Here is a 26,307-nt window from a genome sequence, read left to right as displayed (position 1 = left end):
CTCTGTGATTTCCAGGCCAGCCTAGTCCTCATAGTGGAGTTCAATACAGTCAAGACTACACAGAAAGACTGTCTCAAAATAAAATAAAATAGAATAGAATACTACTGCTCATATTTTTGCCTTTCAAAAAGAGATGGAAAAGGAGTGATTTGAGTATATCATCATCAGGGTAGATTTTTTTTGTTTCAAGACATATGAGTAATGCTGGGTGGTGGTGGCACACTCATTTGACTCCAGCACTCTGAAGGCAGAGGCAGTGATCCAGGACAGCTAGGGTTACCTCTAGAAACCTTGTCTTGAAAAATCAAAAGGCAGCCAGGTGCAGTGGCACACACCTATAATTTCAGCATTTGGGGAGACAGAGAGAGACACATTCTGTGAGTTTGAAGCCAGTCATTCTTAAAAAGCAAGTCTAGGATCCAAGGCTACAAAGACAAAACCCAGTCTAAAACAAACATGCAAGCAAGCAAACAAACAAACAAACCCAAAACAAACAACAACAACAACAAAAAGACCTAAGGAGGAAAGAGAATTTCCGGACAGTTTCCCTTATGAACACTGATGCTAAAATACTTGCACACCTAATACAAGAAAACAGCAAAAGTATCATCCACCATGACCAAGCAGGCTTCCTCTCAGGTATGAAGAAATGGATCAATATACAGTGTAATCCACCATACAAACAAACTGAAAGAAAAAAAATCCACATGATCATTTCCTTGGATGCTGCAAAAGCATCCAGCACCCATTAATGTTAAAAGTCTTAGAAAGATCAGGAATACAAGCCACATACCTTAACACAGTAAAGGCAACATATAACAAGCCTATAGAAATCTTTAAACTAAACGGAGAGAAGTTTAAAGCAACTCCACTGAAATCAGGAACAAGACAAGGCTGTCTACTCTGCCAAATCTCTTCACTATAATACTTGACATTCTAGCTACAGCAATAAGAAAACTAAAGGAGATCAAGTTGATATAAATTGGAAAGGAAGAAGTCAAAGTATCACTATTGACAGATTATATAATAGTATACATAAGTGACACCCAAAATACTACCAGGACACTGCTATGGCTAAGAAATATATTCAGCAAAGTGGCTGGTACAAAATTAAGTCAAAAATCAGTACCCTTCTTTATACAAAAGATAAACGAACTGAGAAAGGAATTAGGGAAACAATACCCTTCACAATAGTACAAAAAAAAAAAAGTATCTTGGTGTATCGCTAAGCAAGCAAGTGAAAGACTTGTATGAAAAAAACTTCAGATCTCTGAAGACAGAAGTTGAAGATTTCAGAAGATGGAAAGATCTCCCATGCTCAGGGACCTGGAGAAGCTACGTAGCAAGGAAGAACATAGAAAGGATGCTTAACTGTCATTCAGAAGGGCAAAAAGAATAGGCACTGGAAACACTTAAGAGAGGGCACAGGAGAGGTGTACCATAGTTGTTCTCTGAAAGACTCCATCTAGCAGAGGATCAGAGCAGAATCTTGGCCTCACAGCCAAACTTGGGCAGAGCACAAGAAGGTATTGCTTTCTGCCTGATTGCCTTCAACCATTGCCCACCATTTTATCTATCTTATTACTGTGATCAATAGGAAATCCAACTTCATCAGGATTCTCACAGAGACTGGAGTCAATTAGCTATCTAGAAATCCTCCAGGGCTATATTTGTACTGTAGAGTCTTCCAACCTCATGAGCTTAACAGTTACTGGATTCTCACCCTTCTGCTTGTAAGGCTGCCATTGCTGGGCTACTTGGACCACTTCCTGTAATCCAGTCTAATAAGTTCCCAATTTGTTTTAAAGTCATTTTTATCAATTCTTTTCCTTAAAGAACCCTGAGTAATTTATTATTTTAAATCTCACAATGAAACCCACTATTCTATAATTAACAAACAGTAATTTAAAAACAACTACGGAGATCTGTCTGTCTCTGCCTCCAGAGTGTTTGGATTAAAGGCCTGTGCCAATAGGCCACACCCATTTCTTATCTTTGTACAGGTCTGAAAGCATTGATTGATTCAGATAAATCCAAGTTTGTAGCATTGATTGAACCAGCTACCTCCAGCCACCATGATGCCCATACTCCTCACCTCTCTTTCCCTTAAAGTTTTCACCTGTTTTTCAAGGTCACAACCAGAATCTGTTATAACTTTATCATCTAATCGTCAGAAAAGTTCCTTTAATCTTTTACTGCTAGACAAGCCTGTCTGGTTCTGGAAAAAAAATGGAATTCTTTATAATAGATAGTATGTATTGAAAAGGATTAGCAAGTCTCTGAAAGCCTTTCCTCAGGTAGTTTATGATCGAAGCACAGAAGTAACACTGAATCCTAATTATTGACAGTGCAATTTATAAAAGTAGAGGGATGAGTACAGTGTCTGGGAGAAGAGGAATTATACTCTTACACAATTAATTAGGGTGTTCTCCCTCAATCTAGTTGGTCTTTGAGGAGGAATTATTTAATAAAAAATTAAATCAATGGAATAAAAGTACAAAATTATTTACCTTTTCCAACTAACATCTACAATATTATTAGCCATTCTCTCTTTGCATTTTGCCATTTGTCGGGGATCCTTGGAAAGTATTTTAAAAGCAAGCAAAGGGCTTTCTTGACCATTTGCCACATCACGCTGTCCCCTTCACCTGGAGACACGCACACTGACAGCATGGCACCACCATGGCTTCACTGGGTTTGTCTGTTTCTTTGTGATGCTGGTGATCTGTTGACATGGGGGTTGCCTGGTCTACATGTGGTGCTTTTACATTTATGTCCTTGATGAAGTTTTCCCAGGAAGGGAAGGGAAGGGAAGTTTAAAACTAGATCATGTGGGCTTGGTAGCCACCATTACAAGTCTGAATTTTGTTTTTGAGGTTTAAGGGAGGCTCTGGAGTGATTTGCCTGTTGCTTTAGGAAGAACGTTGCCTTAAGCTAACTATGGATGATATACATAATATCTAGAAGAATGCTGGTGAAGGTGGCAAGCAGCTGTGGTTTGGATTGAAGAGTTATTACAGCTTTCTGAAGGTTTGGATATGAGATGTAAAAGAAACTGAGAAGTAACTGAGGTTAAAGATGAGGTGAACATAAAAACATAAAAAACAGCCATTATCTCCCAGAGAATTAGAGGGTAGCAGAGGATCTCAGTTTTCAGCTTGCAGGAAGCATATATACAGGAAGCAAAGACACAACAGCGACTTCAATAGAGACTGTATAGCAGCCCAAAAGCCTGTTTCATTTCTGACATCTGGTGAAGGATAAATGAAGAGAGAATATAATTGGTTAGCGAGCTTTCAGGAAATAGCATTATCAAATGAAAATAGATATCAGAAAAGGTGACTGTTAGAGAGGATGCAGAGGCAGTGAATCACAAGGGTTACTGAAAGAAAATTGAGAACACAAAGAAAAGGCACCAGGCTGTTTAATTCTGGCAATGTTTCACGGCACAAGGCTGATTGTAAATGTTAACGATAAGGGAGGAAGGATAGTAAGTAAGAAAATCTGCATTAAAGGCCAATTTATGTAACTTACCAGTATTCCATACCCAACTGGAATGTCGGCTTGAGAGGCACCATGAGACAGGGGACCTCCATCTCCACCTGAACTAGGGGCCTGTTCCCTAATTTCTGCATTTATTGTTGAGTAGAGTAATTGTGACATCAGAAGAAAACCACCCAATCATGGTTTCTGCTTTTTCCTCTAAATTTCTTCTTCCTTTTTGCTAGTCTTTCTTTCATCTCTTATCTCTCCAACATGTTTCTGTATATTGATCAGTATGCTAACACTCTAACATCTCAATTTATATTTGTAATGAAAATTAGGTCGAGAATCTTAGAAATGTCCCACTGGAATGCCTCTCTTCTCATGAATCATAGTACTCAATATACTAAATATTTTCTCTTTGGAAAGGAAGCAGCACTTTCTCCATACCCATATCATGTGGCCTGTGACCATTACTGTTAGTAGTGTTAACTTGTAACACCATTAATGGCTTAATGCTTGTAATTATAAAAGAGGCACCAATAATAAGGTTAAATCTTTAAAGAATGGATGGAAAGTTTGACATAACCACAGTCGAGAATTTGGATGTGACAAATATCTAGTCATCAAACCCTTTTAACACTTAATTATCAAAATATTAATAAATACATATATATATATATTGCTTTATTGCTACACATTTCACACTGGTTTTGTTTGTTTTTATTTTAAGAATAGGGTCAATGTACTTCAGACTAGCTTGGAATTTATTACCTAACCCAGGATATCTTCAAACTTTTTGAGGTAAATCTCCTCTGCCCCTTGAGTCTTGGGATTATAATTGTGTGCCACTATATCTGGCTCTGTCTCACCATTTTTCCAAAGACTAGGAGGTATCAACCAGTTGAAGTGACCTCATCGTGCAATTATAGGGATGCTTGGAAGGCATGAGAATAGAAAGAAAAATACTTGTACAAGAGCATTCAGCTTGATGAAAGGGAAAAACAGTTTCTTTTAGAGGCTTCTTGAGAAGTGAGTAGTTAAAATAGTTTTCCTGAGAGATTGGCTTCCAACAGAAAATTTTTATTTATTTATTTATTTTTGGTTTTTCAACACAGGGTTTCTCTGTGTAGTCTTGGCTGTCCTGGACTCGCTTTGTAGACCATGCTAGCCTTGAACTCGTACTGATCTGCCTGCCTCTGCCTACCCAGTGCTGGGATTAAAGGTGTGCACCATCACCCCTGGCTTAGAAAATGTTATTTTTATACACACATTTAACTTTGAAGGAAATTTTTTTAAAAGGTTAACAAAGAGTGATAATTATTCCTTTTTTACATGTGCTTTGCAAAATGCAAATATCTGCTAAGATGTCAATAATTACCAAGCATTACTTGGCAACTGCCTTTGCTAATACACTTAATGGATCTTAATTCTGAATGCTTACAGATTCCATATTAATAAAAGGCCAAAGACTCTGGAACCAGCCAATCACACTTTTTACAATGGATTTCCAGGACTCACACTGCAGATGTCGCCTGATAGGGCATCGGCAGTATTCGTATTGGAGGTAATGTTGCTTTTTGTTAGAACTTGTTATTTGAAGTTATTTATTCAGTGTTCACCTTATCAGTCCATCATAGGCCTGGTATGGTAAGCATCATATCTCAGAAATTTGTACAATATGTGTGATGATAATAAATGATAAATAAATATTAGTTCCTTAATAAATGCTGAATAAATCAATATTCTAATTTTGGAAGGTTAATCAAAATGATAGCTAATGCATCAATTTCTCCTATCTGTCAAACTTAAAGCAGGATGAAAAAAATTGAAAATAATGTAGTTACTTTAATCATTAGTTTCCACCTTATCTCCCATAAACCTTATAGAATTTTAGTGAATTTTTAGATAAAGCCAAGAGGCTGTAAGCTAGCTAATTATATAACCAATTCTCAAAAATGTTTATTTGGGGTACAAGTAATGTTTAATGTTGTTTGTGAATGGTGGTAATTCCTGTCCCAACTGTTAAATACTGGATAGTTATTTAAAACTGTATTTATGCAGTATTAGTGCATGCCTTTAATTCTAACATTAATTCTAACATTCAAGAGGCTAAGGCAAGGTCTTGAGTCCAAGGCCTACCTGTCTCAAAAATCAAAACAAAACAAAGAAACAAAACAAACACCTTCTGCCTAAAAAAAAAAAAAATCCTTCTATATTCTTTATTTACATAATTGGTGAAATTATTCTGCATGCTCTGTGGAAGTATTTCCTAAGCCACGCTTGAGGAATATAACTAACTAGTTGGCCGTCTCTTGCACCATTGAGATAATTTTATTTTAGTGTCCTATGTATTCATCTACCTGCAGAGGGATGAATTTTGATGTAACAATACATTTGAAAAAGTGTTTAATTTCTAAATGATAATGCCACAGACATGGGTTCGGGACTGCCCAGAGAGCTAGTATTGAAGAAGCTGATGTTACCAGAGGCTTTAAAAGTTTATAAACATTTAAACGCAAGTTACCAGGACTGGGGATGTGGCACAGTTGGTATAAGGCACAAACAACATGCAAGAAGACTTAGGTTCAATCCCATTAACCAGATAAATGATTTGTGGTGTCACATTCCTCGGGAGTTCAAGGTTTTCTTTGCCTGCAACTTCAAATCCAGACTGTGAGACTTCAGAAAAGAAGTTACTTTATTAAAAACACATTTTTAAAAATGCAGCATTGGGGGCATTTGCCAAAGTTCTAACAGAAAAGCTGTTTGGTAAAGCTGTCAACAGTGACACCCAAGAGAAGCATATTAGGAGCTTCTAGCAACATCCTGGAAGTAAGCTACCTTACCCAAGGCCATTAGGGCTGCCCAGGCTTCAGAGCAGGGCTGGGCAGAGCCTACAATTCACTGCCTTCAGTGCCCACTCAGGAATTTTGATTTGGCTGCAAGTGCATTTCTGGCTAAGGATAAGAAATTAACTATAACTTGTTAGAATATTTCCTTTGGGTACAATGGATGCAGAAATCCTATTTGTAAGACCATAGAGTGGTGTGAACTTTCTAAACACTTTTAAAGAGAAAGGCTTTTTAAATTTTAGAGAAGGACAAGGACAGGAGTGATGTTTAGAATTAACTGCCAGTAATTGGTGCAAGGCCCTTGCAATGGTGAATTTTGTTCATTAGAAGCTACAATATGTGTTCAAAACAAAACAAAACAAAACAAACAAACAAACAAAAACACCTCTTGCTACAGAAGCACAGAAATGTGAAATCTTATTCAGACATGTGTGGCTGAGGGTGGGGGTGGGCGTGGGAGTGGGGGATAAAGTGTCAATCTCAGGGATTGGGTGGAGGTACCAGGCTGTTACAGAAGCAGCCCAGGACACAGGGTCCCCTCATGTGACCAGGCATTAATTAGGCCAGAGAATCTGGAAGCTGAGTAAGGAACGCGTCAGTGAGCTCTGCTGTGAAAATGCCTTTTTTAGGGATGCAGTTTGTCAAAAGGCCATGGTTGGTTTCCTCAGTGAAAAATCCAAGGTCACTGTAGCAGCTCCGCCCTCTGCCTGGCCTTCCCATAGGGCCTCCAGTGGTCTCCCTAGAGTTTTCCTCTTAGAATCTGGATCTTGGCAAATTTCCAGTGCTCATCTTCACTTTCCCTTTGCAGCCCCCAGGCCTGTGGTTGCAGTCCGGGGAGCTCCCGGGCCCAGAAAAGCATGGCGAGGCCCAGACAACTCAGGGGCTTAGGGATATGTATTACTGCTGCGCTGGCATCCTTCCTAGCAGGCTTTACAATCGGTAAGTGTGAAAGCCAGGGTAATGTGATCTCATCTAGGGGAAAAGAAGGCCAGGATAGAGAGCTGGGATGTGCTCTGAGGAGCTCCGAAAAGAACACAGAAAAAAACAGAGACCGAATGGAATACATTTGGGTCAGAATTCAACTTTATTAAATATCTATTGAGTGCTTCTATTGGTTTCTGAGAAGATAACTCCGGGATGGAAAAAAAGATGGCTTAGTTTCTAAGTAATTATGAATTGAAATCACTTTAACATGAATTTTTTTGGCATGCTCCTTCTGTGTTAGGGGCCATTCATGAACTAGATTCCAAGGGAGAGCACGAAAGGCAATGCCTCATGTTTTCAGAGCATAAGAGAAAGAACAGTTCCGAAGTAACCTGTTGTTAAGGAACAAAGGGTTACATTGTGTATGAGAATTTTAAAAGTTTGTTGCAATTAGTATGTTTTTCCCCCACACATGCACAATGATCTGTTAATTAAGTGTCACTGTATTCTTTTTCTTTATTTGGTATTTACTTTAATAGTCAGAAGCAATTAGTGTGCATATGCTTGTGTGTGTTTGTATATCTTTGTGTGCTCTGGTAATTCGGTTCTACTCCCAGGCTGGTTTATTAAGCCTCTTAAAGAAACAACTGCTTCAGCTGGTTATCATCACAGCATGCAAAAGAAACTCTTATCTGAAATGAAAGCTGAAAACATTAGATCATTTCTTCGGTAAGTTTGTTTTGATTTTTAATCTTAGAAATAGTGTTTATTACATGAACGTAGGTATCACAACGTATCCAGCCTTTACCTATATATGGCATTATAAATTGCTCATTACTTCACTGATTTAAAAAAATGTCTCTAAACCACTCAGGATGAGACCCATGGCCTGTTGCAGACAAACTTTTTCTTTTCTTGCCTCTAACTTCATCCTATAGAAAGGTATCTGGTTGGTGTATTTAGAGATGTTTCACCCTTGTCTAGCTTTGAACTGCAACTGAATGTGAATGTTTTGTTCCTTGTGTGTGGATTTAATCGGCATCCTGGATTTAATCAGAAAAGCCTTGTTCTTCTCCACAGCCTCTTTCCTTACTACTTATTGTTAGGAAGAGTCAGGACACTGGCAGCCTGGTGACTTAATAGAAAGGAAGTCAGTTTCCTTTAAAAAAAATTTTTTTTTTACCATTTTGCAAATACAATTTTATCAAACACTGAACAAAATCAAAACAATAAGGATATTTAAAATTTTTCAACTTCATTTTGAAGGCAGCCACTATAACATGTTGTTGTGTTCACACTCCTTCAAAAAGAGTGCTACTAACAAACCAGGCTCGTTTAATTGAAATTTACATTTGTTGTACCTTCAAAATCGATGCTTCAGAGACTTCACAGACGTATTAATGTAATCAAACTGCATGTTCTACGAGGATCCTGAGAATTCCGACTCTCTCTGGCCATTAGTCTAAGAAGGGAAGTGTGATGCACTTGTGATTGATTCATGAAGGGTGCGGAAAGCTTAACTAAAGAAGTTTCCTCTGCTGATGGAAAAAGGCAAGAGGGAATAGTGTTCCTTTGTAGTTTACTTGAACATTGCCAAGTAACTATTCAGTTTGGACCACAAAGGGAAGCTCAAGTGTTACAGTCTATATTTCTTTTTTCTTTTCTTTTCTTTTCTTTTTCTTTTTTTTAACTTCCAAGTTTCACTTAATTGAGACCTCTAAAAGACAGAAGCACAAGCTCATGATTAATCCTCCATCTCAATTTAAAGAAATATGTTATTTTTTTTCTAACTGCAGAAATAGTATCTGTCTACTATAGAAAGTAAAACAACAATGAACTGTAATCATAGATTTCTACTGCTGCAATAAGCACCATGACCAAAAATAACCTGGGGAGGAAGGACTTATTTCCTCTTAGAACTCTTAGGACATACTTCTTCACTGAGGAAATTCAGGACAGGAATTCAAGGGATGAACCTGGTGTCACAAACTGAAGCATAAATCATGAATGCTGTTTACTGGTTCTCTCTCCTGGCTTGCTCAGTTTGCTTTATATTGATTCCAGGAAACCACCACTGAAACTGTAAGTCAGCCCCATTTAAATGTTGCTCTTTATAAGAGTTGCTGTAGCTATGATGTCTCTTCACAGCAATGAAACCCTGAATAAAATAGAAGTTGGAAACAGGACTGTGGTATTGTTGTGAGGGCCTGACCAGAGTTTTGTTTGGAGGAATGTGGATTTTGTACTTTGGATTAAAAAAGCAGTGGAATGCTTTAAGCAGGGCTTAATGGGCCATACTAGGAGGAGCGTGGAGAACAGTGGTGCAAAGGGTGATTTGAACTATGATGGCCTGCCTCAAGAGGTTTCAGAAGAGAGGAATTTCAGTATGTGAAGAACATGGTTGCTTTTTGTCCTTATATCAAGAGTCTACCTGAGGCTAAGATGAAGAGATTTAGCTTAGTTACATTGGCAAATGAAATTTCAAAACAACCTAGCATAGACTCGGTTCTGCAGTTCACTCTTACGAAGAGAATTTTGATCAAATATAACAAACTGAGAAAGGAAAAATACAAAATGTATGGCTCAAGGATTAAATAGCCACCAGGAAGTACAATGGAGGTAAATCCTGTGTTCAAGGAGCTAAACAAATTAAAGGCATTAAACTGAATAGAGGGAGTGGTGACCTCAGGGCAAGATCTCACCCAGCTAAGGATAGCTCAGAGGTTAAGAGCACTGACTGCTCTTCCAGAGCTCCTGAGTTCAGTTCCCAGCAACCACATGGTGGCTCACAACCACCTATAATGTGATCTGATGCCCTCTTCTGGACTACATGTGTACATGACAGGAGAATTTTGTATACATGATAATAAATAAATTAAAAAAAAAATGCTGAAAAAGGGACACTGCTAGGCATTCTAAATTTACTATACATACATTTGTTCGAGGGATAGTTGTATCACGTTAGGCATTATTGTGACCGGAATATTGTTTTCAATTGGAAATAAGGCCATATGAGGAGATATGATTGTGTGCCAAGTTGGTAACAGGTAAGTTGTGATGGCTACTCTTCATTATCAACTTGACTATATCTGGAATGAAGTACAGTGCATAAATGGAAGGCATGCCACCTATGATTGGAACCTTGAGACAGGAGGACAACATGCCTTTGATCTAGACCTTGAGGCTGAAAGACACAGGCTTTGATCCCAATCCTGAGGTGGGATGACACAAGCTTTTGATCTGGATTGACTCATACCTTTAATGCAGATCTTAAGGCACAGTGGCCACACTTCTAAAGATTATAGTGAAAAAGAATTAAAGAAAAGCTTAGGTTTAGGCACAGTGGTGCACACCTTTAATCTCAGCACTTAGGAGACAGAGGCAGGCAGATCTCTGAGCTCAACACCAGTCTGGTCAACAGAGCAAGTTCCAGAACAGGCAAGCTTAGGTGATGAAGGAAACCATTGAAAACAGAAATGTGGTAAAGACATAATTCAACAAGGGGGTCATGTTCCAGTCCCAGCAAGCTGCAGAACTCAGTAGCTTCAGCCATTTGGTTCTGACTTTAGAGTCAAGAATAGAAAGAAAGTGGTTACGGAATCTCTCTTAGTAACTAAGAAATTTATTAGGGCCCAACATATGGCAGGGGTGTCCCTGTACTGAGGCCCAGAGAGGCCATTGTATGAAGATGTAAAAGGCCATTGTGTGAAACTGTGAAGGTAAAGCCTGGACTTCCTTGGAGACCACAAGAGGATAAAGATAGCATACCCATGGGATACCTCCTAAGGAAAGCTGCTAACAGGGAGTGGAACCAGCACAAGAGAAAGAAGTATGTCACAGTCAGCATAGCTGAAATGAGTTGGAGATCTGAAGGACACTGTGAACTCAGATATGGATACATAGGATATGGAGTTTGCCAATATGATTTTTGGTCTTGCTTTGGTCTCATATCTTCTCAATATCCTGCCTTTCCTCCATTTTGAAAAGATAATATGTATCTTGTGACATTGTCTACTGGAAGTATGTGATCTGTTTTTTATTTTGATTTTATGGGAGATTACACTGAAGAGAGTGCATGAATCTCTTCTGAGATTTTGAACTTTGGACTTTTGAACATTGTTGAGAATATGATAGACTTTGGGGATGTTTAAAGTTGGGCTAAATGCATTTTGCATTACATTATGTCTATAAGCTTATGGAGTCAGGGAGTGAAATGTGGTGGTTTGAAGAGGTGTGGCCTCCATAGTCTCATGTCTTTGAATACTTGGTTCATGGGGAATGGCCCTGCTGGGAGGAAATGTGTCATTGTTGGGAGGGCTTTGAGGTCCTCTATGCTCATGCTCTCCCCACTGTGGAATCCAGTCTCCTTCTGCTGCCTGTGGATCAAGATGTAGAACTCTCAGCTCCTTCCCCAGCACATGTCTGCCTGGATGGTCTCATGCTTCCTGACATGATGATAATTGATTAAACCTCTGAAACTGTAAGCCAGACCCAGTTAAATGTTGTCCTTTATAAGAGTTGCCATGGTCATGATGCCTCTTCACAGAAATAAAACCCTAACTAAGACATCTAACCAACATAAATATGTGAAGTAGAAGTTAAATATGCCTAACTTCGGTGTTTTTCCTCTAGCTCAAAACAACTTGTCCAAACTCATTTTTATTTTTTTTAAAAAATTTGAAATATTAAACATACAGGAAGTCTGTAGTTTTCACTTAACATAGAAAAAGAAAGTTTTCCAGAGCTTGATATTTGAGTCTTTATAGATCAATAATATTTTGCAGATGGGAAAGGGAAGAATTTGAGTAGATGGAAAAATATTTATGTATGGGAAGAAGGGCTTGTGCAAAGTCTAAAAAGGCTGATAAAACAAGGTGTCAGCTGGGCCGTGGTGGCACACTCCTTTAATCCCAGCACTCAGGAGGCAGAGGCAGGCTGATTGCTGTGAGTTTGAGGCCAGCCTGGTCTACAAACAGAGTCCAAGACAGGCAAGGCTACACAAGAAACCCTGTCTTGAAAAACAAAAGAAGAAGAAGAAGAAGAAGAAGAAGAAGAAGAAGAAGAAGAAGAAGAAGAAGAAGAAGAAAGAAGAAGAAGAAGAAGAAGAAGAAGAAGAAGAAGAAGAAGAAGAAGAAGAAGAAGAAGAAGAAGAAGAAGGTATAAATACTTCTTGCCATCGAGCAGAAGCTTGGAGCACAGTAACAATGAATGAGGCTGAAAGATGGAAGGGTGGATTAGATGCATGTTGGGGTATGAACATTATAGTGTAGAGTATATGAGACTGTCGAAGCATCTTGAGAAATTGTGTGATAAGATCAGATTAACTACTGAGAAATACTACTTCTTCTCAAAATCAGAAAGTTATAATTCTAGGCTATAGTCCAAGCATTTATTGGCTGTAAAAATATGAACTACTTTCTCAGTTACCTTACTTGAAAAGTAGGGGAGAGGAAGAAGGGTTGTGAGGATGGAGATGAAATGTCAAAGTGCTGGTTCTAGGAAAATCCATCTTCATGTCATGTATTTTCTGAGGTGCATTACCCTTTAGTTAACTTGAAAACCATTTACAAAATTGTATACTATTTCTGTACTAATGTAAGTGGGAAAGAAAAGAAACTTTAAACATATTATTCACCTAAAGCAAAATAAATTTCACTAATAACTATGTTTTGGGGGGGTCAATAAAATGCTATAGCTCATTTACACCCAAATCCACAAATATATCAGCCAAAGCATTTCAACAGACTTGTGCTTTTCATATCACGACAAGACTTTAGCACTAGAGAAAACAAAATTTCACAGACCTTAATTCCAATGAAGTACATATACTGCTACATGCATGTTATAGTTGACAGAAATATCTAAGGCAAATGCAGAACAACTGGCTAGCTCTGAGAAAACATTAAGACTTAGCCCTCAAAATGTCCTCCAGTTACTTGTAAATGTCAGGGTGTTGTAACATTGCTACAGAGATGTGGCATTCTTGAAGGTGGCATCCCACATTTGTTCCTGTGCTATTGTGTTTACCATGGATTATGTTCTTTCTAGAGTGAGGGCAACATGGAAATTGAAGTTGTGCTAGATTGCTTTAAATAGACTTATCTAAAAAATTGGTATATTCGTCTGAGATTTTTCTATGTCTGATACATAATTGCTACTTGACTGCCTGAAAGATGAGCATCATTTGGATGTACTTTTTTAATTCTTGCTTTTATACCTGTCATTTTAGCTCCTTTACAAAGCTTCCCCATCTAGCAGGAACTGAACAAAATTTACTGCTTGCCAAGAAAATCCAGACACAGTGGGAGAAATTTGGATTAGATTCAGCCAACTTGGTTCATTATGATGTTCTCTTATCTTATCCAAATGAGACAAATGCAAACTACGTATCAATTGTGGATGAACATGGAGTTGAGGTGATGTAGAATTACTGGAGTTTTTATAGTTTGTGATCTCTGCCTCGTACTTTGCCTTTGAGACAGGATCTTACTTTTTAAATCTTGCTCGTCTACAATCTGCTGTATGAACCAGACTGTCTTCAACTCTGTAGCAATCTCTTGCCTCACCTTTCTGAGTTGTGGGATTACAGTTACTTACAATCATACCCAATTCATCAGCTTCTTCTTGTTTCTTCATTGATTGGAATGAGAGTCAAGTAACAAAAGAAATGTATTAATAGTGTAGTACTATTTATGTAATTCAGAAAAGCTGATATACTGCAAACTCTTCAGTGTCTATTTGTGTTAAGTGTGATGAAGTTCTTCAGGCAAGAATAAAGATGTAGGCATAGTTCTTTTGCTTTAAGTAAGGTGAGGATGACAAAGTGACATATCGTTTAAAATCAATAGGGAAGTGCTGTGAAGATGCTGTGAAGAGAGAACTAAGATTCTTGATTTATTTACATAGCAACAGATCATTTGGACTAGCCATTAGCAACAAAGTCTTCCTGGAGGAATTAATGTAAGAATTAGAAAAGAGAATAAGAGTTTAACCACATGAAAAAGTAAAGCAAAGTAAGAGAGTCCTAGTCAGAGGAAAATACTAGAAATGTGTGACTGTATATCATAGCAGTATTATTGGTAAAATCTAGGGTCTATATATTTCAATAGTGTGAAAGCAAAGCAGACTACACAAAGGGATAAACTCTGGAGATGGGTCTTATTAAGGAGTTAGATGTCAAGTTTCAGTTACGGGAAAAGATATGAGAAGGCATGTTAGACAGCGCACTTTGCTCCTAACATATAAACTATGTGGAGTCAAAGTTACAACCTTAACAGTAGTTCAAGTCAAAAGTGACATCCTGAATTAGCGTATTAGCAGAAATAAAGATGAAAGATGAATTTGAGAAACAATTTGAAAGTGTGTTAACTGCATGGTCGTCTTAGAGGTTTTTGTTTTGTTTTTTGGGTTTTGAGGGTTTTTTGCTGATGAGATACTATGACCATAGCAACTCTTAGAAAAGAAAATATTTAATTGGGACTGTCTTACAGTTTCAGAGCTTTAGTTCATTATCTTCATGGTGGCATGCAGACAGACCTGGTGCTGGAGGAGGAGAAGAAAGTTCTACATCTTGATCCAAAGGCTGCAGAAAGAGACTGTGTGCCACACTAGGCCTAGCTTGAGCATCTGAGACCTCAGAGCCTTCCCCCATAGTGACACTCCTCCAGGCCATATCTCCTTATGGCAGCACCTCCTACGGCTAAACATTCAAACACATGAGCCTATGGAGCCATTCCTAGTCAAACTACCGTGATGGCTCATGGCTGACATGAGCAAGAAAGAAGGAGTAGATATTCAGGATGACTGTCCACGCCTAAATGCCTGGCGCAGGTGGCTTACTCAGTGAAGCTGTTCACAGGTGGGAGATGCAGAGTCATAAGCAGGCTTAGGGGTGGTAGAAGATAAAAGATGCTTTTAATATATTGAATTTGAACATCAAAGTTAGTTAGTCATCTGGCTCTTAGATACAGGAATGTGAAAAGCTGATCCATAGAAGCATATATGCTGTTGGCACAATTTTAATAGTGAAATATCACTGGAAGGAATAGAAGATTAGTCAAAAAGTGTTATAGGGACTGAATATATTAGCCATTTAAATGATGGCTAAGGGCAGGGATGAGGATCTTTGTAAGAGAGGCTTATGAGACAAGAGAAGAAATCACAAAAGCACCACCACTGGTAGAATTTATTCTGTTTGCTTGTTGTTAAACAGATGGCATGACACATCCCAGCCCAAGAATGGCACCTTTGAAACTCAACTTCTACACTTAATAAGAGAACATTTAACCACTTAGGACTATTCTTCTGAAGATGATGTAAAATTTATTTATTGTTGTCAGTAGGATTTACCTATTTAATTATAACACCTTGCCCAAGGATATGCAATCCTAAAGTGTAATTTAGGGGGTAAGATGGGCCATGTCTTAATTGTGATCTGGGATTATTTGCTGTAACTTGACATGTTTGAATTCTTGCTAGATTTTTAAAACATCATACCTTGAACCACCACCAGATGGATATGAGAATGTTACAAACATCGTACCACCATATAATGCGTTTTCAGCCCATGGCATGCCAGAGGTAAAAGAGTACATTGGTAAACATGCACATCTTAGGACTTGTATTTGTATATGACAGCCTCTATAGAGAAATACAGCTAAGAAAAATTCACATGGGAACTAAATATATATGTATTCATTTGATGTTTAGTATTATAAGCACCTTCAAAAATTAAAAGGACTTTTTTTTTTAATAATAGAAAGGACCATAAGTAAAAGAAAAATCAAAGGAAACAAATGCACTAAAAGATGTCACTCTCCAAAACAACAAACTTTGGAAGTGTACTTTTGATTCAGGGAAGGCAATAGATGCTTCCAACCACTTTCCCCATTGTTTACAATGTGAACTTTAAATTATTTTTATCCATCTGTTTTTGTAGTTCATATTACAGATGTTCTTAAAATAATATTGAAGTTAAAAGTTAAACACATTTATGATTTAGGACTTCAGAAGCTATCTCCAATGGATAGACCCTTGCAAATGAAACAATTAGCTTTTTCCATGGAAGTCTCACTGGGGAAACAAACCACACTTACAGGTAGACTGCATACCCAGATAGCCAACACAAAACAAACTCAACTGTAACCATAATGTTATTGTGCACTGTGTAAAGATTCAAATGCTGACTCCTAGACCTCTCCTCGTGGTTGAGTCCCCACTTCCTTTCTCTATCTCCCTCTCTTCTGGTTGACAGATAATCCTGTTCTCTCTGTTGCTTAGTCATTGGCTATTAGGCTTCTTTATTGACATATGAGGAAACAATTGGGGAGCAATGTTTAAACAAAATTGAGACAGGAGATTCTCAGAACAAGTATTGCAACCAGATATTGGGGCACAGAAATCAGCGTTTGAATATTTACACAGTGTTCAATAAATTATGCCAACACTTTGGAAGTTCTTTGTCTAATGTTAGGCCAGGACTTACAAAAATAATCTTATGTGTCCTTTGCATATATATTATGGCTTCTGGTTTTGTGTTTATACTCAATTCTTGTGTTTATGAATACATGTGTCTCTGCATTTATATGCATTTATTGTACTTTTTCTTTGGATCTTTTTCTTATTTGGTTGTTTTAGCCTATTCTGAATTGTTTGTTTGTTTTATCTGATTGAACTTTATTTTATTATTCTTTATATGCCTGCTTGTTTTCTGAGACAGAAAGGGTGTGGATCCAGATGGGAGGAGAGGTGGGGTAAAACTGGAAGAAGTAGCGGGAAGGGAAACTCTAATTAGAATATACTGCATTAAAAAAACTATTAAAACAAAGATTTTTTAAAAAATGGAAACTACAGTTAGAACACAGTTGGGATTGTTGAAACAACACGTGTTTCCTGATGACAGTTTCTCTGAAGAACCAATATTTAAATTATGTCTTAGACAACTCCTTAAAGAAAGTTTTGAAGTGTTAAAAAGATGTTGTAATTTCCCTTCAGGGAGAGCTTGTATATGTCAACTATGCTCGTACTGAAGACTTCTTCAAACTAGAAAGAGAGATGAACATCAACTGCACTGGGAAGATTGTCATTGCAAGATATGGGAAGATCTTTAGAGGAAATAAAGTAGGGTATTTTTTTTTTCTAGAGGGAAGGGGAGAGATTGGAACTCACAAATGTAAATGGTCAGTTATATTCTCTCTTTGAAATTCCCTTTAATTTTATTTATCTTTTTGGTTGTTCTCCATGGGTACACAGAAAACTTTATTTTTATATAACTTCACATTTCTAGAAAGAAAATTATTTTTGTTATAAAAGTAATTTGCTTTCTAAAAGTAAATAGGAGGAAATCTATATCAACTAAGAGGAACATACCCAACTTAATTTTCTGGCCATAATCAATTTAAGTCACTCCTTCCTGAATTAACTATTTGAATTCTAAATATGAGTATATGTACACACTATGCACTTATTATTTCATTTTAAAGAGACCATGGTACACTGTATTTTCTGTAACATTGTTCTTACTCAGCTGTACATGGGCATACCCACAGTAACACACTGAGAGTTATTTTGTATAGTAGCAGGTAAGGGGCTGGGTGGGACCCTAGCTCCACACTCCTGAGTCAGGCCTGGTCTGGGCACTGAATCTTCAGATCTTTTTACTGTTACTCTTTCTGTGCCAGTATCCTCAGGAGAATAGAAATACTAATAAAAATACCAATTTTATAGAGTTCTTCATAGGATCTAGTCTGCACTTGAAAGCAAGTCAGCAGCAAACTGATAGTAGTAATTTCTAGTGGACTATATATTAAATGCTTCCTTAATTTAAATGTGGACAAAATAATTTTCAGAACTGATAAACAATTTAATCATTGCCCTCATGATAGATGTTTTCCTTATTTCAGCTTCAATATATTACTACTATAAATAATTCCATTGTTAACATTCTATATGTATGACAAATATTTGTATATAATTTTGTTATTTAGGTTCCTAAAAATGGAATGTATAGATAATGGTATTTGTTCTTTCAGAAATTTGTTGAAATAACTGAATTGCCTTCCTAGGCATTTGGGACACTGACTTAGCTGAGGGCTTTCTTAATACTGTGATACATATAAAAGAGCCAGGAGAGTCACCTGCCTTTTGCTACACTGCTAATACTTAAGGACTCAGTTATCTCACAGAATAAAATGCTGAATTCTTAGCAAATCCAGATAGTAAATGCTTACAAAGTCACTTTCGCAAGAAACACTGGCTCTGTCCTACACAGAGTTGAAAATCAGTTTACTTACGTATTTGTAAAGTGTTGTGAAAGACGCTGGTGTGATTAAGAGTATTGCATCATTCACACTCCCCAAAACACCCTCATTTTAGTAGGGGAGACAAACACCAGAAAGATAGTTTGATATATTATGAACTGTCACATGATAAAAATATATAAAACAAGAAGTATGAAGAAGGGAAACTTTAATTTTGCATGTTTAGGAATGACAGGAGCAGGTCATAAAAGAGATAATTTAGGATTTTGTAAGGCGAATGATCATATGTTAAGTTTACCCAGAAGGAAATTAGTTTGAAGCAAAGATAGCAAACATATAACCACACCATCAAAAGCAGCTATTGAACTTCTTTGATAGGAGTAAGCCGGTCATTTGCATTTCTGCATTGTGTGACATATTGCTCCCATAGGTTAAAAACGCCATGCTTGCTGGAGCTGTGGGGATCATCCTGTACTCTGATCCCGCTGACTACTTTGCTCCTGGGGTCCAGCCATATCCCAAAGGGTGGAACCTTCCTGGAGCTGCAGTCCAGAGAGGGAATGTCTTAAATCTGAATGGGGCAGGAGACCCTCTCACTCCAGGCTATCCAGCCAAAGGTAATGGGCAAACCTTTTAGCTGATCACTCTTATATTCTGTGCAATTCTAGGGGTATATAAACAAGCACACATTAAAATAAGAATCACAACAAAACTAAGATCATATATTCCTTTATATCATTTGGATCCTTACTGCTGAGAAATAAGTAATTTCTCTTATATTGTTTTCATTTTAAACTTCTACCAGTTATAGACATGGGAAAGAGGTGTTCAGGTGACATTTTTTTTAAAAGATCAGAATGAAGGTCCAGAAATATGATATTTATAATCAAAATAATACTTTTAGTCTTACAATTTATATTTGGTAAATGACCCAAGGAATTTATTATTTAGTTATAAATTTCTATTTTTTAAATGTGTTTTTAGAGTTATTTTAAATGGCCAAACAGTGGTAGTGCAAGCCTTTAATCCCAGCATTTGGGAGGAAGAGGGAGGTGGATCTCTCTGAGTTTGAGGCATGCCTGGTCTACAGAATGAGTTCCAAAACAACAACCAAAACAAAAAGGAGGAGGAGGAGGAAGAAGAAAAAAAAGGAAGAGGAGGAGGAGGAGGAGGAGGAGGAGAAGAAGAAGAAGAAGTTACTTTAAATGTATTTTTTTTTTTTTGTTTTTTTGGCATTACCTCCTCATATTATTTCCTCTCCTTTCCTTGTAATCCTTTTCTTGAAATTCTTATTTACTCAGCACCAATTTCTAGGCAACCACTGATATACGTGCTGATCACACATGCTGCCAGGTTTATTTACTTATTTGTTTCTATTACTACATTGATGGGCTGTGCCATAATTTACGTATTTACTTGTTCCTGGATGTTTGAGTTGTTTCTGTTTGGAAGCTTCTATAATAAATGTGATATAGACACTTGATATATATATATATATATGCTTTTATTTTCCTCATGCAAACACTTAGAAATGAAATGGAATATGATGTTATTTGGATGTTTAATGTTTTAAGAAATTTTTCAAATGGTAAGCTACTTGCTACAGCCTTCTCACTAGTTAGTGTGGTGATACTATTTGGTTGTGCATTCTAATGGAGAATGAAATTCTCAAATTATAATTCTTCTTTTATAATATATTTTCCATATGTTCATTGAGGATTTCATATATGCATACAATGTATTTTAATTATACTTACCCCTTTCCACACCAACCCTTAAAACTGTGTTTCATACATCTTGTCATTGTTAAGTTGGCTCAGAAGTGAGCATGAGGCCTTCATGTTACTGTATCTTGCCTGACAGCTCGGCCTACAGTGATTCTCAGCCTGTCAGCACCTCCATTCTCTCGCTGAATAAAATATTTCCTTATTATTTGGATAAATATAATTATTTCTCAAGTTCTTGTAAGTTTTCACCCATTATATTTAGACCAATTAGACACATTTTCCAAGCATACAGTTTACTGGGAGTTTCTAAAATACTAATTAACAATGTCTTTTGAGTAAATAAAATATTCTTAGAAAGTTTAAGATAATTATTTAAAATATTTAATTTAAATATCTATAATCTCATTTATTTTAGCTTAAAATGTAAATGTGTTTTTTTTTACTGATGACTCAAACCATTTTAAATCAAAGCTTGACTTCTTAGAAACCATTAATTTCACTTTAATTGCAAACATATAACACATCTGTAATAATAATACAAGTAACTCCTGCACACTCTTGCCCTTGCTTACAGTCTTTAATAGCTTCATTTACATATTTGACTATTTCAGAGTACACCTTCAGGCTTCATGTTGAAGATGGAATAGGGATTCCGAACATACCTGTGCATCCGATTGGATACAGTGATGCCGAGACACTATTACGGTATAGTCTTTTAGTTGGATATGAATGCATCTCTCCCTAGGATGTTCATTTTCTGCTCTGTAAGTCAGTTATGTTAAAAGTAACATGTATCAAAATAAGTCCTGAAGTAGGAACACTGTTTTCATAAGAAGAAAAATCAGCTTAACTAATAAGAAAAACAATAAAACATTTCTCTGCTCAAATGCAATTCTCAAAAAGATGAAACTCTGCCCAAAGATTAAAATCAGCAGTGACCTGTAAACAAGTAAATACTTGGATGTCTTTAGATATTCATTAGCTACTTATCTATGGCTTAAATATACAATCCTGCTGGCCATGCACCAGTTCTGTCCATGGTCTGTGATCATGCACCAGTTACTTCCCCAAGGTCTGATTTAGTTTATTTACTTGTAAAAGGAGAACAGCGCTGTTTCCCCCACCCCCCCCCCAAATCACAGGAGAGGGCAGTCTACAGTGGAGTGAGCATTGAGCCAACATTTGCTGATAGTGTTGTCTGTATTTCATGGCCTATTTCCCAATTTCCACTTCCTCAGTGTTTGTACCAGAATAACTTAACAGTTGTTTTTTAGTAGGTGCCTCCTATATAGTCAATTAGTCGTCTTTTAACACACTCATGAATGTTCCCTCTTTTGGATACCTTCAACTACCTGCTTCTTCAACCACATCAGGTGCCACAGGGCTATTGCTATACACTGCCCTCTGGGTTTTATTTTTTCACTCCGGCTTTATGACTAACATGCCGCGTGCTACTTATTTGCCCAGGCTATGACTCTTTCCAGAATGGAAGCTCCATGTGGATCCCTTCTGTAAAGAGTCCCTACGTACACAGCATCACTATCCGCCCGGTTTCTTCAAGATCAATCTCTTTGTTGTTTCATGTACTCTTGACAGCAACTTGGGAGGAACTGCTCCACCAGACAAAACCTGGAAGGGAACTCTAAACGTTAGTTACAATATTGGACCTGGCTTTACAGGAAGCGGATATTCTAGGTAATTTTGTGATTCTTTAATAGTCTGGGAAAGGTGGGGGCTTTTTGGGTTTTTTTGTTTGTTTGTTTGTTTGTTTTGTTTTTTTGTTGCTGTTGTTTTTTTTTCAAACAGGAAAATGTCAAGACAATGTTCTGCCAGGTAAAGCATGTCTTCCTCTTTTCTTATCATCACTAGTGAGCGGCAGATCTTTTTATATCAGCTCAGAAAGACTTACAGAAAGAACTACTGAAGTCTTTAGTGGTGACATCATAATACTAGATGAAATATCACTACGTTTGAGTTTAGGCTTACACCATTTCACGTGGCATTAATTTTTGTTTTGTTTTAACTTCCATTTTTTTCTTTTTTTTAAGATTTTATTTATTTATTATTATGTATACAGAGCTCTGCCTGCATGTACCCCTGCAGGCCAGAGGAGGATATCAGATCACATTATAGATGGTTATGAGCCACCATGTGGTTGCTGGGAATTGAACTCATGACCTCTGGAAGAGCAACTGAGCCATCTCTCCAGCCCTTAACTTCCATTTTTAACTAAAGTTTTAGATAAATTTTTCTTAGTAGCATTTATGATAGGTAAGTGGAGAGAAGGTGATGGAGCAGAGAGAAAGGAATCATTTTTTCCTTTCCTACATGGCATAAATAGGTTACCACAAGGAAACCATGCTGTACAACAGTTCTCAAGAAATGCATAATTGTAATTAGTATTTTTCTTGTTTTGTTTTTTCTTACTTTTTAAAAAATTTTTATTTATTTTATGTGCATTGGTGTTTTGCCTACATGTATATCTGTGTGAGGGTCTCAGATCTTGAAGCTACAGACAGCTGTGAGCTGCCATGTGGGTGCTAGGAATTGAACCCAGGTCCTCTGGAAGAGCAGTCAATTCTCTTGACCTTTCTACCTCCTTGTTTTGGTTTTTAAGCATAGGCTTAACAAATTCTTTATAGTCCTGTCTGTCCCAGAACTTGTTCTGTGGATCAGCCTGTTCTTGTACTCAGAGATCTCCCTGATTGGGCCTCCCAATCACTGGGACCAGTGGTGCACAGGTCATAAAGTAAAGCTCATATTAGCCCTAGTGCAAAGAAATTGACAACATTTGTCTGTCACAGCTTGTCACCTGTCTGAGGGTTGACTGTGTGTGTGTGCTAACTGCCTTTATCTAGAAGAAAAATAATTTTTTTACTGATAGCAGGGGGTAGTTTGAAGAAAGGTACTTACTAGCCTGGCACAGTAGTGCATGACTGTAATCCCAGCACTTGAGAGGCAGAGGCAGGTGGATTGCTGTGAGTTCAAGGCTAGCCTGATCTACAAAGTGAGTCCAGGACAGCCAAGGCTACACAGAAAAACCCTGTCTCAAAACAAAAACAAAAACAAAAACAAAAACAAAAACAAAAAAACAAAAACCACAAAACAAAACAAAGCAAAATCAACCAAGGAAACAGTGTGCACCACCATTGTCCAGCTATAATTAGTATTGTTTGAATATGTATGTGCCTGTTGGTCTGAGTAAAAGCATCTGGCAGTGTAGTTGTGGAAACACAGGCCATGGTAGGAAGTTTGATGTATGTGAAAGACTGGGAAAAGGGAAATGTTAGTGCTGACAAATCAGAAAAGATAGCTGTTTATTTTATGAAACCCACATTGGTGTAATAAAGTCAGTCTTGCTGGTTTGCTGGCTTGCTGGCTAACAGTTTCTTTAACTATGTGAACTTTGGTTCTCAGAATATGTTTTTAATGTTAAGACTCATTTCAGAAAATGTAAAGTGAAAGAAGTTCAGTTTTCTTATTTTTATAGGAATTTTAGAATTTGAGTTACATACTGGCTTCCTAACCATCATAATTCAATCTGAACAGAGTTCCTTAATTTAAAAAGCCCAATATTCTCTAGAGGGAGAAAAATATAACATGGATGCAAAAGATAAAGGCCTCTTTCAAAATATAATTTATGAGCAGAAACAGACAAACCTGGAGAAAATACATCCATAATTTCTCCACGTTTCCTCAGGAGTCTGGAGAGACTATCAGCTAAGCTCTCTCACAGCTCTTTTAGAGGACTAGCGTTCAGTTCCTAGTACCTATGTTGCCTCACAGACTGCTTGTAACTCTAGTTCTAGGGTATCCAATTCCATCCTCCCTCTTCTGGTTTCTTTGCCCCTTACACACACACACACACACACACACACACACACACACAGAGAGAGAGAGAGAGAGAGAGAGAGAGAGAGAGAGAGAGAGGAGAAAGAGAGGGAGAGAAACACTCTTTTCTTCTTCTTCTCCTTCTTCTTCTTCTTCTTCTTCTTCTTCTTCTTCTTCTTCTTCTTCTTCTTCTTCTTCTTCTCCTTCTTCTCTGGACACAACTCAGAAACCATAAGAAATATCAAGTCTAGAATCTGGTTATCCAACCCTGTTCTCTTTCATTGCTGTGATTTGAATTCAAAATGGATAGATACATAGACCAACAACAACAACAACACCTTTAAAGAGTCTTTCTTCTCTTTCATCTCCCAGAGATCTTGATAGTTTACTTGTCCATTGAGAGATGCTATCGAATGACAAGACATAAATCCAATTCCTCATGTTGCTTGCATCAATATGAATAATTCAGTCTTCCCTAAGACAAGTGAAAATACAAACACAAAATCAGCAGAGCAAATTTGAAGTGAGATATACAGATACAAAAAAATACGGATTTTTTAGTGCCCGTGCTGTTTCTGACCGATAAAGCTATGGCATATAGAGAGGGACTTTTAAAAATGATAAAGAATGATTTAAAGAGATAGCTGTTAGACACAAATGAAGTGAGGAATTATTCTGTATTTCATTAAACTTGTTAGTTATAAATGAGCAAGGACCTGGTGTTAAAATTGGTTCAAAGGAATGTTCAAGGAGGTATATATGTTTCTTGAGGAAACTTTAAATTGAATTACGTAGTAATTAGGTTTAGGATTAGTAATTAGTCATTAGGATCAGGATTAATTATGTATTTAGAAAAAATTGAGGAGGATGGCAGAATCTGCACTTCATATTGTACAAGTTTGGCAGCTGACTACTTCCTTCCCTTAATTAATCATGGATAACAAATTATATCTCTTTTTATATCTAGACTAAATGAAGGCTTGTTTTCTACTCCTGTGGAGAAACAGCTCAGTATTTATGCATGCCATTCTGGGACATAGTGCATATAATGCCCTTGGGATAGAGGAAGTTTGGCTAATCTTGACTGTCTTTGCTTTAAAATTGGTTATACTCAGGCTGGAGAGATGGCTCAGAGGGTAAGGGCACTGACTGCTTTTCCAGGGGTCTTGAGTTCAATTCCCAGCAACCACATGGTGGCTCACAACCATCTATAATGTGATCTGATGCCCTCTTCTGGCCTGCAGGTGTACATGCAGATACAGCACTCATATCCATAAAATAAATAAATAAATCTTTTAAAAAATTTGATTATACTCATGAATGACTGTTAAAGTCCTGCCCAAATCAGAATCAAAATGGATGGGCTGGGGAAGTTTCACTATGTGTTGTTCACGTAGCACAGCTTTACAAATTCTTATTTAACAATAGAATTTATTGTAGTCTTCAGGCAGTACTCAGGTCAATTTTAAGTAATATATTTATAGCCTACTTGCACAGTCATGATTGAAGTGATTGTACAGCACATATTACTGTAAATAAAATCACATGCCACTTTAACAGGGAGATGTATTTTGAGAAATGTTATTGTTGGAATATCAGAGAGTACTTACATACTCATCAATGGTTTGATGAGTCACTGAGTGTGACTTCTTGATGCCATTCAGAGATGCTGTAAACGTGAAGAATGAGGCAACATTATATTATGACATCATAGCAGCCTCGGTGTCGGCAACATTATATTATGACATCATAGCAGCCTCGGTGTCGGCAACATTATATTATGACATCATAGCAGCCTCGGTGTCGGCAACATTATATTATGACATCATAGCAGCCTCGGTGTCAGCAACATTATTTTATGACATCATAGCAGCCTCGGTGTCGGCAACATTATATTATGACATCATAGCAGCCTCGGTGTCAGCAACATTATATTATGACATCATAGCAGCCTCGGTGTCAATAGTTGCTTCTAATTCCTTTGGAAACTTAGGGAGACTATCATACATGTGATTTGCTATTGATTTAATATCACCATGCTGTGCAGGAATATATACAAACAGATGTTCAAACAATAGATTTATCTTTTCAGTTATTACACACTTTTATTTCTGTATAGTGAGAGTATAAAAATTTAAAAACTATGTTAAGGCATTTAAAAGAATATTTTGAGTTAGCAGTAAGAATCAGGAATATAGTTATGAAGAAAAATATAAAATACTGTTATAA

At 37.2% G+C, this 26,307-nt stretch overlaps 1 protein-coding gene across 1 annotated transcript in view; it reads left to right on the top strand.

Moving 5' to 3' along the window:
• Positions 1 to 7,087: 7,087 nt before the first annotated feature.
• Positions 7,088 to 26,307, top strand: part of Naalad2 (N-acetylated alpha-linked acidic dipeptidase 2) — a 37,971-nt gene continuing 18,751 nt past the window's right edge. Inside the window, exons 1-8 of the mRNA XM_051155936.1 lie at positions 7,088 to 7,277; positions 7,880 to 7,991; positions 13,492 to 13,678; positions 15,741 to 15,842; positions 17,256 to 17,381; positions 18,951 to 19,137; positions 20,859 to 20,952; positions 21,844 to 21,942. Of these exons, the coding sequence (XP_051011893.1) occupies positions 7,196 to 7,277; positions 7,880 to 7,991; positions 13,492 to 13,678; positions 15,741 to 15,842; positions 17,256 to 17,381; positions 18,951 to 19,137; positions 20,859 to 20,952; positions 21,844 to 21,942 (989 nt within the window). The 5' untranslated portion in view covers positions 7,088 to 7,195. The remainder of the gene's footprint in view (positions 7,278 to 7,879; positions 7,992 to 13,491; positions 13,679 to 15,740; positions 15,843 to 17,255; positions 17,382 to 18,950; positions 19,138 to 20,858; positions 20,953 to 21,843; positions 21,943 to 26,307) is intronic.

The sequence above is a fragment of the Acomys russatus genome, chromosome 14 (assembly GCF_903995435.1).
Source record: "Acomys russatus chromosome 14, mAcoRus1.1, whole genome shotgun sequence".
In the NCBI taxonomy this organism is placed as follows: domain Eukaryota; kingdom Metazoa; phylum Chordata; class Mammalia; order Rodentia; family Muridae; genus Acomys; species Acomys russatus.
This window is presented reverse-complemented; position numbering and strand designations above follow the sequence as displayed.